We start from the raw sequence: 15,881 nt of genomic DNA on the forward strand, positions 1-15,881 counted from the left end.
CTTCTCATAAGGGCCAAAGGGACTTCTAGTGCCCCCCCATATAGCACACTCCAGAGTCAGGGGCGACTGCAAACCCTCCACCCGCTATAGTTACGCCTCTGTATGTAGGGGTTTCACCATCCAAAGGTAAAGTAGCGGAGGCCAACCTGTGCTGTGCCACTATCCAAAATCCAATCCAATGCATGTGCTGAGGTGCCCACCTACCCCTTACTACATGAAGCCGTGGTCTGCAGACTGTGGACAAACCTTATCAAATGTGTCAAATTCCACATAAGGGCAGTTTCTGTGCTGCGTGAAGAGGAATGGGTGAAATTCTTCATACCTAAGTAAAAAAGAAAACCACCAATAACTTTCCACAATGATGTGCAATAAAAGCGATTTACAACATGTTGCCCAAGGAAAAAGGAGTAGAGACGCCCAAACAACCAATCAGAACTTTAATTTTCTGTGTTATATTAGAATAAGAGCATTGGCGCAACTATACGTTTAGTATAGGAGCCCTCACTTACCGGGGGTCTTTAGTAGTATTGCTCTTCTGAAATGGGCCACAGGGACCTTTTAGGCCCTTAGGCTGCAGCCCCTGCACCTAATATAGTATACCCCCGTATAATTTGACTATTTGCTATGACTGACACTCGTTTTAAGCACCTTGAAGATGAGGGATACATATTCCCCCATTACTCGCACATAAGGAGACAGTGGTTAGGTTTATAGTATTTACAGCTGCAGTAAAACTACAACTCCGGAATATGCTGGGAATTGTATTTTCCCCATCAGGGATGAGCTACGGCCCAGACTATTGGCGATGATTGGTGAACGCTCACGTGAGAATATCCTCGGAGGGGTTGTGCGGCTCCAGGCTCGGCTTCTTCTCTCTCTTTTGGATAATGTAGCCCTGTGTTATATAGAAAATACAACGTCACTGCGGCATCGCGGGTCATCGCTATTCAGCAACTCCCCCCATCATTCTCAATAAATGAAATGGACTTTGTGGGATCTTATAACACTTATGTGAGGTCATCTAGATGAATAATACAAAATCAATCCTGGAAGAAAAGCTCGGCCTCTGCGCCTCCAGCCTGCAACTGAGTGAGATAAGACGTCTTACCTTTCCTGTGAAATGCAATGTGTTCTCCATGTACTCCTCTGCCCTCCTCAACGCTGAATGCACCTTCTCCAAATCTAGAAATGAGCAGCACACGATCAATGGTGAAACAGAGTTTATCATTTACATCCCATAAAGTCTGCAAATAACCATAAAATAGTGCAGAGACGCAGTGTTGGGGGGGGGGGGGGTAACGACCTCATACTAGGTGGTGCTCTCTGCAAGGCTTTCCATGGGGCTCTCTTCCCCATATGGCAAAATGTGCAGGTAACAACACTCCACATAATCCTCTGTATCATGGAGCCTATATGACAGCAACAACCTCCATATAATGCAGAAGTGGCCACATAAAGGAGAGCGACTACCATGCAGGCCTAAAACGATTGTTCATGGCTTGTATCATCTAAAAACAGCGCCACCTCTCTACCTGGTCGGGTGTGGTGCTGCAGCTCTGCACCTTTCACTTCAATGGAGCGGAACTGCAATGCCAGACAACCTGTGGACACGAGCCGTGCAGCTTTTGGAATAAGGTATCCATATTTTTCTTATCCTGGACAACCCCTTCAATATCTCCCATTTAGATACATAACTAGTGTGCGCTCTGTCATTTCATAGCCATAATGTCGGATAAATGTCACACCTATAATCAGTCACTGACCTGCATCCGCCGTCAGCTGCTCGACCTTCACATTGCTGGACAATCCCGACTCCAGCAGGCAATGCTCGATGAGGGTGGCGCCGTATGCTGTCCCGAAAAGAAGTCAGACATTACAGTCAGGTTCTAGGATTGTCCATCAGCAGCGGCTCTGAGCTACTTACGTAAATGGGGATTGAGGATCCTCTTCAGCTGATCGCTCTTTTGAGAATTTTCTAAAATTTCTTTCAATCTGATCAGAAAAGAGAAAAAAAAAAGTTTTATGATGCAAAAAAGTCAATAAAGAGATGGCTCCTTTAAGAATTAGAAAGTAGAAGATTAATTGTAAAAATATGTGAAATGTCAAAAAGCAGCAGGAGCAGCAGGGGCTCCCGTAGTAACCCTTTGTGTCCTGCGGGGCGAGTTGTAGAATGACACCATTCTACCATATAATGCAGTAGAACCGTGAAAGTTGGGTAAAATGGTGGGGAAAAAAACTCAAAACGCAATTCTGCCAGTGTTTTTGTGTTTATTGTAGTATAAAAGTGACCTGCTGCCAAATTTGTTTATTTTATATTTAAGTGAGGAAAATAAATTTTGAAATTTTGCAAGAAAAAAAAACAGAAAATTGTTATTTTGAGCCCCGTAGCGTTTACATTGTTCCGCAGATGCAGCTGTGAAAGGACTTGTTTTTTGCATGGCGAGATGACATTTTTAGTCATACAAATTTGGGGTACATATAACGTTTTGATCGCTTTCTTTTTTTTGTTTGTTTTTTTTTTATTTAGTATGGTGTGGAAACCAAAAAATACAATTCTGGTGTTTTAATTTTTTTTTCTTGTTTACCAGACTCTAAGTTCGACAGCAACAATTAAATAGTGAAAAAGCAGCAGCAATCAGCGCTAGCTGTGGACGCTGCTGTTAGGCCTGTTTCACACGTCAGTGGTTCCGGTATGTGTGGTGACAGTTTTCTCAAGTACCGGAGACACTGACTCACGTAGACAGATTAAAATCAATGTGTCTCTGCACATGTCAGCGTGTTTTCACGGACCGTGTGTCCGTTTGAAAAAACACGGAGACATGTCAGTGTTCGTGGGAGCGCACGGATCACACGGACCCATTAAAGTCAATGGGTCCGTGTAAACATGTACCGCACACGGATGCTGTCCGTGTGCCGTACAGGAGACAGCGCTACAGTAAGCGCTGTCCCCCCAGCGTGTGGTGCTGACGCCGCCATTCATTTCTTCTCTCCAGCAGCGTTCGCTGGAGAGAAGGAATGAAAAAAGGAGAGTTTTGTGTACTCACCGTAAAATCTCTTTCTCTTAGCCTCTAATTGGGGGACACAGGACCATGGGACACAGGACCATGGGTGTTATGCTGCTGTCCACTAGGAGGCGACACTATGCATAATCTGAAAAAGATTAACTGTGGCTCCTCCTGTGCAGTATACACCCCTGGACGGCATCAGCCTTCTCCAGTTTTGTGCCAAAGCAGTAGGAGGAACGTAACATGAATAACATAATTATGCCTGTAAGAAGGCAACTATGTACGAGCTCAAGAAACAATATGAGAACTCAACAGTTACAACAGCCCGGAAAGGGCAACAGGGTGGGAGCTGTGTCCCCCAATTAGAGGCTAAGAGAAAGAGATTTTACGGTGAGTACACAAAAATCTCCTTTACTCTGTCGCCTCATTGGGGGACACAGGACCATGGGACGTCCTAAAGCAGTCCCTGGGTGGAAAGCAATGGACGAATATTGTGCAGACAGGCCCGTACACTTAGGGCACTGCCGCCTGCAGGACACGTCTACCCAGGCTCGCGTCCGCTGAGGACTGGGTATGAACCCTGTAGTGTTTAGTAAATGTGTGTAAGCTAGTCCAAGTGGCCGCCTTACACACTTGTTGTGCCGAAGCCTGGTGCCGAATGGCCCGGGAGGCCCCTACCGCCCGTGTAGAGTGTGCCGTAATACCGGCTGGAAGAGGAGAATTCTTAAGGCGGTACGCCTCTTGTATGGTGGATTTGATCCACCTGGCAAGAGTAGCCTTGGAAGCTGGCATACCCTTGTGACCGCCTTCCGGAAGGAGGAGAAGAGAATCAGACCTCCGGAAGGACGCAGTCCTAGACACGTATATACGCAAAGCCCTGACAAGGTCAAGCGTATGCAGAGCCTTCTCCACTCTATGAACCGGAACCGGACAAAGGGATGGTAGTGAAATTTCCTCATTGAGGTGGAAGTCGGACACAACCTTCGGAAGGAAGGATGGGACCGTACGAAGAACTACCTTGTCCTGGTGAAATGCCAGGAAAGGCCGTCTGCAGGAGAGTGCTGTCAGTTCAGACACCCTGCGTAGCGAGGTGATTGCCACCAGGAAAACCACCTTCTGGGAAAGAAGGCGGAGCGGGACCTCCTTAAGGGGTTCGAAGGGTGGTTCCTGCAATGCTGTCAGTACCAGGTTGAGGTCCCACGTTTCTAGTGGTCGTCTGTAGGGGGGAACCAATCGGGAAACCCCCTGAAGGAAAGTCCTTACTTGCGGCTTGGTAGCAATGCGCTTTTGGAAAAGCACTGAGAGAGCTGACACCTGGCTCTTAAGCGAGCCCAATGACAGTCTGGCCTCCAGACCCGCTTGGAGAAAACCAAGAACTTTGGGTAGGGAATAAGGGAGTGGGATCTGGCCACAAGATTCGCACCAAGTAAAGAAAGCTTTCCAGGTACGGTAATAAATCTTGGCAGAGGCTGGTTTCCGTGCTCTGATCATGGTTCCAATGACATCTGTCGAGAGCCCTGCCTGGGTTAGAACCCAGGTCTCAAGGGCCACGCCGTCAAATTGAGAGCCCCTGAGTTCTGGTGGTAGAACGGCCCTTGTGATAGAAGATCGGGGCGGTCGGGGAGACGCCAAGGGGCGTCTGCTGTGAGTTGTACGATGTCGGCGTACCATGTGCGTCTGGGCCAGTCCGGTGCAATGAGGATGGTTGGAACTCCCTCTTGTTTGATCTTCCTCACCACTCTGGATATCAGGGGGAGAGGTGGAAAAATGTACAGAAGCTGGAACTGGGTCCAGTCCTGAACCAGAGCGTCTGCTCCGAGCGACCGCGGATCGTGTGTTCTGGCAATGAAGTTGGAGACCTTGGCATTGAAATGGGATGCCATTAGGTCCACATCCGGGGTCCCCCAGCGGAGACAGATCTGTTGAAAAATTTCGGGATGGAGAGACCACTCTCCAGAGTCTATTCCTTGTCGGCTGAGGAAGTCTGCTTCCCAGTTGTCCACACCCGGAATGTGGACCGCCGAAAGAACCGACCCTGTGTCCTCCGCCCAGCGGAGGATATGTGACACTTTCCGCATCGCCTGGGTACTGCGGGTCCCCCCTTGATGATTCACATATGCCACAGCCGTGGCATTGTCCGACTGTATCCTGATGTGAGAGGCTGCCAATAAGTGATGGAAGGCCCTCAATGCCAGAAGGATGGCACGAATTTCCAGGATGTTGATGGGCATGGTCGCTTCCGCTGGGGACCACTTGCCCTGTGCCCTGTGGTGTAGGTGCACCGCACCCCAACCCGTCAGACTCGCGTCGGTGGTCAGAACCTTCCATTGACCTGAGAGAAAGGATTTCCCCTTTGCTAGCGAGGTTGGCTTGAGCCACCAGTGCAGGGACCTCCTGGTTGACGACGTTAGCTGGAACTCCCTGTCGAGAGAGAAGGGATTCCTGTCCCAGGACTTGAGAATGGCTAGTTGGAGAGGTCTGAGGTGAAACTGGGCAAATGGGACGGCTTCTATTGCTGCTGCCATCTTGCCGAGGACTCTCATGGCAAACCGGAGAGATCGATGGGGTTTGCGGAGGAGGGTGCGAACTGCTAGTCGGAGGGCCAGTGCCTTGTCCTTGGGAAGGAGCACTAGACCCCTGGAAGTGTTGAATAACATTCCCAGGAAGGTCAGGGACTGACTCGGGGTTGGTGATGACTTTTGTAGGTTGATTAACCAGCCCATGCGACTGAGAGTATCGGTTGTGATTGAGACGTTGAGCTCGCAGTCCTTGAAGGTGGGAGCCTTGATGAGTAGATCGTCCAGGTATGGAACAACTACTATGCCTCTGGAATGCAGGACGTCCATGGTTGCTGCCATGACCTTGGTGAACACTCTGGGAGCCGTGGCGAGTCCAAGTCCAAAGGGGAGAGCCACTAATTGGTAGTGGTCCTGGCCTATTGCGAACCTGAGAAACCTCTGATGGGCAGGTGCAATGGGTATATGCAGGTATGCGTCTTGTATGTCTATGGAGGCGAGATATTCTCCCTTCTCCATGGATGCAATGATGGACCGAAGGGACTCCATGCGGAAGTGACGGACCCGTACATATTTGTTGAGCTGTTTTAGGTCTAGTATGGGCCGTACGCTGCCTCCTTTCTTGGGAACTACGAACAGATTGGAGTAGAACCCTCGGAAGCGGTCGGTCGTGGGTACCGGTACTATGACTCCTGATTGACAAAGCGAGGAGACCGCTTGGTGGTAGGCTCGAGCCTTGGCTGGCGGTTTTGGGGGGACAGAGAGGAAGAACCGGTCCGGTGGGTTGGAGGTGAAGTCTATTTTGTATCCGGAAGACACTAGTTCCGTGACCCACCTGTCTTCTGTAATAGGCAGCCAGACTTGATGAAAGAGCAAAGGTCGGCCGCCTACTGGTGTGGTGTCTTCCGGAGTCCGTGAGTCATGAGGAGGAGAAAGTCTGAGATTTTCCTCCTCTGGGCTTAGACTGGCCTGCTTTTGACTGCTAGGTCTTGTCCGACCTTTGCGTCGATCGTGAGTTGTCCCTGCGTGGGGAACGGTTACGATTTTGTACTGGACGTGAGACGGACCAGCCGGAGGAATTCCGAAAGGATCGGAATCAAGTTTGGTTACGCTTCTTGTAAGTGCGTTTAGGTTTCAGTTGGGGAAGAGAAGTACTCTTACCCCCTGTGGCGTTGGATATCATGGTATCCAACTGTTCACCGAAAAGTCTCCCACTGAGGTAGGGGAGGTGCGTGAGGGACTTCTTTGAGGCTGCGTCCGCTTTCCATTCCCGCAGCCAGAGGATACGCCGAATCGTGATGGCGTTTGATGCTATCCCCGCGACTCCCCTTGCTGAATCCAGAGCTGCCTGGAGCATGTAATCTGCTACAACTGCAATTTGAACCGCTTGGTCCGACAGTTCAGGAGCGGATGCTTGGAAGGCTTGTAAATTCTTTGCCCAGGCCAGGATGGCCTTGGCAGCCCAAACTGAGGCGAACGCGGGAGCCAGGGATGCCCTTGCTGCCTCGAAAATTGAACGAGCCATGCGTTCTACCTGCCGGTCTGCTGCGTCCCTGAGGGTTGAGCTATCTGGCAGTGAAAGGAGGGTCTGTGCTGCTAGCCTGGAGACTGGGGGATCTACTTCAGGTGGATCTGTCCATTCCTTGGTGTCCTTCTGTGGGAAGGGGTACCTCGCCTCCAGATATTTGCGATTAGCGAATTTTTTCTCAGGCTGTGAGAGCTGTTTTTTAAGGATCGCCTTAAACTCTGGGTGGTTAGAGAAAACCTTAGGCGGCTTCAGAGGTCCTTCAAAGGAAATCTTATGTTCTGGGGCCTCTGGTGGCGGATCAGAAATGTCCAGCACCCGATGGATGGACGATATTATGTCCTCAACTAGCGCTGTATTGCTAGGAGGGATTGGGATCAGGGACCCCTCCGTTTCTCTGTCCGAGTCAGAGTCGCAGATGCCTTCCGAATCCTGTGTATCACTGAGGCGTCCCCTGCTGGGTGGGCTGGGGAGGAGGCCCTCTCTATTTGGGGATTGCGGAGATCTGCATTGTCTGTCCCTGGAATGGGACGGTCTAGATGACCTGGAGCTACGGTGTCTCTCCCTAGAAGGGGATGACAGTGTGCTATGGGATGACGCAGATGGACTTGATCTATGGATCCGCTTGCGTCTAGACGTGGATGTGCCAGGGTCATCTTGTCCCTGAGGCAAGTTCTCCCTTTGCTGGGTAACGGTCATAGCCGGGGCATGACCCTGCAGAGCCTGAAGCAATGTGGAAGTTAGGTTATCTATAGACTGCGTCATAGATTGCGACATCTGAGTAGCCCATTCCGGCGTGGCATTAGACACCGAGGCATTGGCAGGGGCTTCTTGAGGCTGTGACACATTAGTTTGTATACAGTTCTGACAATGCGGGTACGTGCTACTACTGGGGAGAGCGGTCCCGCAGGCTGTGCAGAATGCATAATAGCAGTTCTGCCTGGTTCTCTTGGACCTTGAGCCCTGCATAATGCACAAAGTGCAGAGGTGCTGCCAGCAGATGGACCTTACAGGGGTAGAGAACCTACAGGGGAGCCTTATAGGTAATATGGATTCACAGCTGAGTAAAAAGAACCCAGCTGTGATCTTACCCCACCAGTGTGCCCCAAGGTCCAGCGCCGAAGATCCACAGTCCTGTGCCCCCCGGAGACTGGCTGTCTGGTCCTGGTCCTGCAGACCGGGAGATGCAGGGTTAATCTGCAGCCGAAAATGGCTGCAGAGACAGAGAAGAGAGGAGGAGAAGGGGGCGGAGAGCTGGAAAAAGGCGGCAAGGCTGTAAAAAACCCGCCCTTTCTGTCTCGATCCGCCCCCTGTATGACACTGTAGAGTGTCATATTTGTCATCCGGGGGGCAGGCCGGGGGGCGGAGAGGAGGCTGCTGCTTCAGCTAGGCCGAAGCCGGGGCCTAAATTAGATGCCTGAGGCCCAGAAGGGCTCCAGGCCGGCGCGAAAGTCCGGGAGGGGGTCGGATCTGAACCGGACCCCTCCGGATTTAAAGGCAGGATAGCGGTGGGGCTGTAAGCGAGAGGGGGAGCCGGTAGGGGTCCCCCTGAGGCAGTATAGAGCTGGTGCTGCCGCAGAGACAGGGACGCAAGGAGCCCTGTGTCTGTATGTGCCATGCCTGCCTGCACTCCCCCCGGCCCCAACAGGAGCCCGCAGCTGGGCTGGGGTCCCTGGATGCAGGCGCAGTGTGCTGGCCCATTGCTGGGAGCTGTAGGATGCTGCCTGTACAGGCCCTACCTGAGGTGTCTCAACCTAATACCCCCAGAGGGGGATAGGGAGGGTGCTGTTGTCACCTTCAGGGGCCTTTATCCTCGCCTCGACCTCAACCCAGAAACCAAAAGGAATTGGGGAAGGAGGGGGGGTCTCGACTTCGAACCAGCACCCGAGGGACTGGGGAAGGAGCAACATGGGGAATAGCCATCTCTACTTCAACTGGGCACCCCATAATAGGGGGCCGAGGAAGGAGCCATGCCGGGAGTCTCACAGGAGACCCTCTTTTCTTCATCTGTAATCCCGTCGGAAAAAACGGAGTAAAAATCTTTAGGTGTGCCTCCTTTGCGACACTAAGCAAAAACTGGAGAAGGCTGATGCCGTCCAGGGGTGTATACTGCACAGGAGGAGCCACAGTTAATCTTTTTCAGATTATGCATAGTGTCGCCTCCTAGTGGACAGCAGCATAACACCCATGGTCCTGTGTCCCATGGTCCTGTGTCCCCCAATGAGGCGACAGAGTAATCATTGTGGTTTTTTTTGGTTAAAATAAAGTTCCCGGTAACCTCCCCCCTCCCACCCCGTGCGCCCGCCCGCTGGAAATAAAATACTCACCCAGCTCCCTCGATGCTTCCTCTCAGGCTGGTTTCACACTTGCGTTTTTATCTGCATGCGTTTTTTAAAAAAACGCATGTGTGAAAAACGCATGTAAACGCGGTAAAACGCATGCGTTTTTTAGACGCATGCGTTTTTATAGAAAAACACAAGAAAACACAAGAAAAAACAAGAAAACCCTAACCCTACCCCTAACCCTAACCCTAAACGTGACTGAAATACGTGGCACTGAAATACGTGCAACTGAAATACGTGGTACTTAAATACGTGGTACTTAAATACGTGGCACTTAAATACGTGGCACTTAAATACGTGGCACTTAAATACGTGGCACGTGGCACTTAAATACGTGGCACGTGGCACTTAAATACGTGGCACGTGGCACTTAAATACGTGGCACGTGGCACTTAAATACGTGGCACGTGGCACTTAAATACGTGGCACGTGGCACTTAAATACGTGGCACGTGGCACTTAAATATGTGGCACGTGGCATACGTGGCACTGAAATACGTGATACGTGGCACTTAAATACGTGGCAATATGACTGTCAGAAAATGTTCATTAAACGGTTAGGGGTGAGGTTAGGGGTAGAGTTAGGGTTAGGGTTTGGATCCCTTTATCACCTTGATGGTGGTGGGTGGCTTTTCAGTGTGTTTTCTGTTTTTTTTCTATAAAAACGCATGCGTTTTTAGCGCAAACAAACGCATGTGCTTAAAAACGCATGCGTTTACATAGACAGCAATGCATTTTTTTGCCGCGAAAAAACGCATGCGTTTTTTCGCGGCAAAAAAACGCGCAAGAAAATACTGCAGGTAGCATTTTTGAAAATGAACGCATGCAGACAAAAAACGCATGCGTTTGAAAACGCGACCAAACGCATGTGCAAAAAAACGCATGCGTTTTCAATGTTAAATATAGGGAAAAAAACGCATGCGTTTTTTGTGCAAAAAACGCTGCAGACAAAAACGCAAGTGTGAAACCAGCCTCAGCGCGCAGCTTGTCCTGTATGAGCGGTCACGTGGTGCCGCTCATTACAGTGATGAATATGCGGCTCCACCCCTATGGGAGGTGGAGCCGCATATTCATCACTGTAATGAGCGGCACCACGTGACCACTCATACAGGACAAGCTGCGGCGCTGAGAGGAAGCATCGAGGGAGCTGGGTGAGTATTTTATTTCCAGCGGGCGGGCGCACGGGGTGGGAGGGGGGAGGTTACCGGGAACTTTATTTTAACCAAAAAAAAACACAATGATTTTTCATTCCTTCTCTCCAGCGAACGCTGCTGGGAAGAAGGAATGAATTCCATCTTCAGCACCCAAAGCAGGGGACAGCGCTTACTGTAGCACTGTCTCCTGCACGGTCCGTGTGGTACTCAGTCGGCACACGGGCGGCACACGGCTGCCGCACGTGTGCCACGTGAGCACACAGACAACTCCGGTACCGATTTTTCCGGTACCGGAATTATCTGGACGTGTGAGACTGGCCATACAGGCAGGCATTGTGTGGGCTCAGCTCCTGAAACTGCTCCATACACGCGGACCTGACATAGGACAAATTATCACGTCGGGGAGATGCTTCATGGGGCCACTGTTCTTTTTTAGGTCAGATTCCTGTCTACCCGATTGTCAGAGACTGTAAAGCGGAAATCCTCGGCTGTACGACAGAGAGCAGGAATATCACACAATCCATGTATCACCTCTCCATAGTGAGCAGAGGCTCGGGGGCTTTGGCATTGTCCACAGGGTAATGCTCTCGCACTGCAAACTTTACATCGTCGGCCTCATCCGTGCGAAACCTAAGGATGTTCAGGATGAGGTACTCGTGGTCTGTGAGGACGATGTTCCCCTGGGAGAGAAAATAAATAAATAAATTTGTGCTTGTCTATATTTGCCCCTTTTCACATGTAAAGCGCCATGGAAAAAATGGCGCTATACAACTGTATAATAATAATAAATAAATAATCAAAGGGATTGTGCAAACTTATTTTGAAGATTCGCTTTAATTTAAAAAAAACAGCACCTCTCTTGTCCACAGGTAGTGGCTGGTGACTTGTTGATTATGAATGATTCCTACCGCGTGTATAATACACATACAAGGCAATTCATAGCAAAATGGTGGTAATGAGGCCGAGCCTGAGCATGATACAAGCATGGTGGGGAGATCCAGCAGGACAGGAGCTCTGAGGAATTTTTTCAATAAAGGGCAACCCAACAAAAAGCGAAGCAACAGACTCGAGATTAGATAAGGATTGAGGCAACGCCATGATGATTCCATGGGGCTTTACAGTCTCCCGATCAGTGACCCCAACCTGCGGCCTTCCATCTGTTTCAAAACTACAACTCACAGCATGAATAACATGCACATACTGTCAGGGCATACAAGGAGTTGTAGTTCTGCTAAATCTGGAATACGACAAAGTGTTCAGATTGGTAAAGTGCCCCAAAATCAAGAAAAAATAGAATATTTATGTGTATTAACAGCTAAACATATATAGATGGAGAGATCGTGCTGAAGAAATGGAGATCAAGCTGGAGAGAGACATGAGCCCATATATTCGCAGGACCTTGGTCCAGTGCTCACATCAGTAGTCCATGGCCACTGGATCAGGGTCCTGTGAAGCTCCTACCTTCCATCATTCCCACCACCTCTTCTGATTTTTATGCCCAGTGCAATGTCTGTGTTGGGGGTGACACCTTGATGAAGTCACTCTGGGGGCTAATCATCTGAAGAGGAGGTGAGGATACTGACAAGTAAAGCCGGTCTACTGGGTCCCGTCCAGGGGCCACAGACTACTGATGTGAGCGCTGGACCAGAGTGCTGAAAACTAAATTAGAGAGCGATTGAGAGAGGGATGGATATAATAATGCTGAGAGGATGTTACACAGATCTCACCCGGTCGTAGAGCTCAACAATAAGATGATAAGCCGCATTGTCGGAGCCAAACTGGAAGTCCACGATCCTGTCCACACCGAGCTGCGTAATGCTGACCAGTCTTCGGGATCTGAGATGTTTCCTGCACTGGATGATAAAGAGGCCGAGGACAAGGTGTCAGTGTGCGGACAGAGGGAGGTGAACACTGCCACAGTCACTATGTAACTGGGAGATAGGCACCAGCGATGCCACCAGGGCACAAGGCGGCTCACTGAGAACACGGCAGGACATGATGGAGAACAGTACCATTTGGTTGGCAATTTACTCACACATTCCCAGGAGGAAAAACAGAGGAGAAACACAAAGCAGAGATCTAAGATTTACCAAAATTGTAATTAAATGCTAAATGCAAATATCTCCTGAAGCAGAGATGTCGGGGCGGAGGGGCCTTCTGTGGGGATAAGGACTTCTACAAAAACAACAAAAAAGTGCTCGGATCGGGGAGACGTCCCTGGAAAAGAGAGAAGGAAATTACTCTACAGGATCAAACCTTCATTGCAAACCCGGATGGCATCATGTTCTTGGGCCACTCGAACTCCGTGGTGTGGATTCTGATACCGGACTCCACGAGGAGCACAGCCTTACAGTCCGGCCTGCGGAGAAAACAACAACTTACAGGGATTTTCCATTTTAGGTAAACAATGTTCTATCTCAGTGTTACTTTTTGTTCCAAGTAATCCTTTTTACAGATCTCTGCTTGCTGTCAGTGAATGACGACTTTCTCCTTGACATGTAGAGAAGACGTGGAGACTCTGGCCGTGTTTATTGGATATCTGTGCACTGTTAGAGCCCTGGCTGCCATAACCATCAGTGATGAGCGCACGTGCTGGGATAAGGTGTTATCTGAGCATGCTCGGGTCCTAACCGAGTGACTTCAGCATGCTCGAATAACATGTTCCAGTCCCTGCGGCTGTATGTCTCGCGGCTGTTCAACAGTCACTACAAATACTGGGATTGCCTAACAAAAAAGCAATCCCTCCCTCCATGTGTTGCGGTTGTTGAACAGCCACGAGACAAGCAGCAGCGGGGACTGGACATTATTGGAGCCAAAGACACTCGGTTAGCACCCGGGCAGGCTCGTGCATTACTACTAACAATCCATCAACTCCCTGCAATCTGCACATGGAGCATTACTGCGGTGACACAGAAGTCCTCCAATGCTGCGGCCAGAAGCGCCATTTTTGGTCACAGCACCTTTATTAAAAATGCAATAACAAGCAATCAACACAATGTAAGTGCCCGAAGTGCTATGAACCACAACACCAGCTCGGTGCGGATCACACAGGCCGCTCAGCTGCAGAAAGGAAGATGGAACAGTAATGGCAAGCGGGAAAAGGGAGGAACAAACAAAAGTGCAAAAACTGACATTTCCCCATCCTGAAAGGGTTAAACAGCCTCCAACACAGATTTGGCACAAGTCCGGCCATATTGCGGATTAGTAATCTGACGTTCGCAGCGCCAGCCTGTGCAGCCTTCCTCTCAGCAGACCTGCACTTGTTTCAATAAACTTTATTTGTACTTCTGTTTGCCGACATGGTGTCCTGTCCACTTACTTCTGCAGGCGGATGAGATAGGTCTTGGTATCCACATCATACACATTGTACACTCTCATCCCCAGCAGGCTAGGAAAGAACAAACAGGAATATAAGGCACAGCCACACACAAGGGTACTGTCACTTTAAGAAGCCAGCAGCAGCAGCACCCCCTCCGCCTCAGTCACCTGTCGTTCAGCTCTGAGATCACCGCCCGGATATCTATAGTGCTAAATCTGCTCTTCATGCTGCCCTCAGATCAGCCACTTCTTCCCCAGATGTTGCCGAGCCACAGCTTCCTACACTACCGCACATGCGCACATCACTACGGGTGCTCCTCAGCCTCATTTCTATGAAGCGTTTATTTTATGTTTTCTATCGCCATCGTGTGGCTAAAATGTAGAATGATAAGCTAAATTATTATAGCGGCCTTTTGTGGCTGCATGTAGAACGACATGACATACTGTATGTTTTTAGCGACCTCGAGTAGCTACTTAAAGGGAACCTGTCACCCCCAAAATCGAAGGTGAGCTAAGCCCACCAGCATCAGGGGCTTATCTACAGCATTGTGGAATGCTGTAGATAAGCCCCCGATGTATCCTGAAAGATGAGAAAAAGACGTTAGATTATACTCACCCAGGGGCGGTCCAGGAGGCCCGAGACCAGACCGCGACGCCCATCGGACCGGAACCACCCCGGGACCGCCCGCTCAGGTGAGTATAATCTAACCTCTTTTTCTCATCTTTCATGATACATTGGGGGCTTATCTACAGCATTGCAGAATGCTGTAGATAAGCCCTTGATGCTGGTGGGCTTAGCTCACCTTCCATTTTGGAGGTGACAGGTTCCATTTAAAAAAATTACAAACTATATTATTTTTAGAGCCATCGAGTGGCCATGTGTAGAATGACAAAATATATTATTCTCGTGAGATCGCATATAAAATGAAATGCTACATTTTTTCTAGCGCCATCGAGTGGCCGCAATTAGAATGACATGCTGTATTTATTTTTCTACTACTCTTGTGGCCAGATTTAGAATTACATGTTATATACATATTTTTTACTTATTGTTTAGCTCCACCTTGTGGGCACGTGTACAATAACTCACTATTAATAACACACAATAGTGTTTCATGACCTTTTGTGGCCACATTTGGAATAACATGCTTATTTATTTTCTACCGCCCTTAAAAAAGTTGTCCACTACAATAAAAAAAAAAAAATTCACAAATCTTGCTATTATGTGCCACTGAAAACATCCACTGTGTTTATTTTAGCAATATTACCTTTTATCATGCTGTAGCAGCACATGTTCAGTGCTGGATCCAGCTCTCATGGGGTTAATCGACAACTTCCTTTCTCCTGAGTTATTGTGTTCTAATACTACAAGTTCCATGATGCATTGCACTGGCTTCTAAGCCCAAACCTGGAACACCCACTCCAAAACACACCCAAACCAATCCCTCCTCTCCCTCCTCTATCTTCAAAAAGATGTGTGATGTCATTTCTGTCCAACCTCCTCTTTTACATTTGTCCAACCCACACTCCATTACACACAGATAGATAGATAGATAGATAGATAGATAGATAGATAGATAGATAGATAGATAGATAGATAATAGATAGTTAGATAGATAGATAGATAGATAGATAGATAGATATGGGATAGATAGATAGATAGATAGATAGATAGATAGATAGATAGATAGATAGATAGATATGTATCTATATATCTATGTCTATTTCCATAGATATGTCCATATCCATGTTTCTAAACCCCTTCACCCCTGGAGCTTTTTTGTTTTCGTTTATCGCTCCCCTTCTTTCCAGAGCCATAATTTTTCCGTCAATATGCCATGTGAGGGCTTATTTTTTGCGGGACAAGTTCTACTTTTGAAAGACACCATTGGTTTTACCATGTCGTGTAACAGAAAATGTGAAAAAAATTAAAAGTGCAATGAAATTGCAAAAAAAAGTGCAATCCCACACTTTTTTTTTGCTTGGCTTTTTTGCTAGGTTCACTAAATGCTAAGGCTGTGC

General features: G+C 48.8%; 1 protein-coding gene across 1 annotated transcript in view; it reads right to left on the reverse strand.

The window, feature by feature from the left end:
* Window positions 1-14,177, reverse strand: part of NEMF (nuclear export mediator factor) — an 82,521-nt gene extending 68,344 nt beyond the window's left edge. Inside the window, exons 1-10 of the mRNA XM_077267321.1 lie at window positions 14,028-14,177; window positions 13,861-13,929; window positions 12,798-12,900; window positions 12,269-12,394; window positions 11,073-11,221; window positions 1,925-1,992; window positions 1,764-1,850; window positions 1,109-1,182; window positions 825-895; window positions 247-322 (exon numbers count right to left, since the gene is read on the reverse strand). Coding sequence (XP_077123436.1) covers window positions 247-322; window positions 825-895; window positions 1,109-1,182; window positions 1,764-1,850; window positions 1,925-1,992; window positions 11,073-11,221; window positions 12,269-12,394; window positions 12,798-12,900; window positions 13,861-13,929; window positions 14,028-14,086 — 882 coding nt within the window. The 5' untranslated portion in view covers window positions 14,087-14,177. The remainder of the gene's footprint in view (window positions 1-246; window positions 323-824; window positions 896-1,108; window positions 1,183-1,763; window positions 1,851-1,924; window positions 1,993-11,072; window positions 11,222-12,268; window positions 12,395-12,797; window positions 12,901-13,860; window positions 13,930-14,027) is intronic.
* Window positions 14,178-15,881: the final 1,704 nt, after the last annotated feature.

This window comes from Ranitomeya variabilis, chromosome 1 (genome assembly GCF_051348905.1).
Source record: "Ranitomeya variabilis isolate aRanVar5 chromosome 1, aRanVar5.hap1, whole genome shotgun sequence".
Lineage (NCBI taxonomy): Eukaryota > Metazoa > Chordata > Amphibia > Anura > Dendrobatidae > Ranitomeya > Ranitomeya variabilis.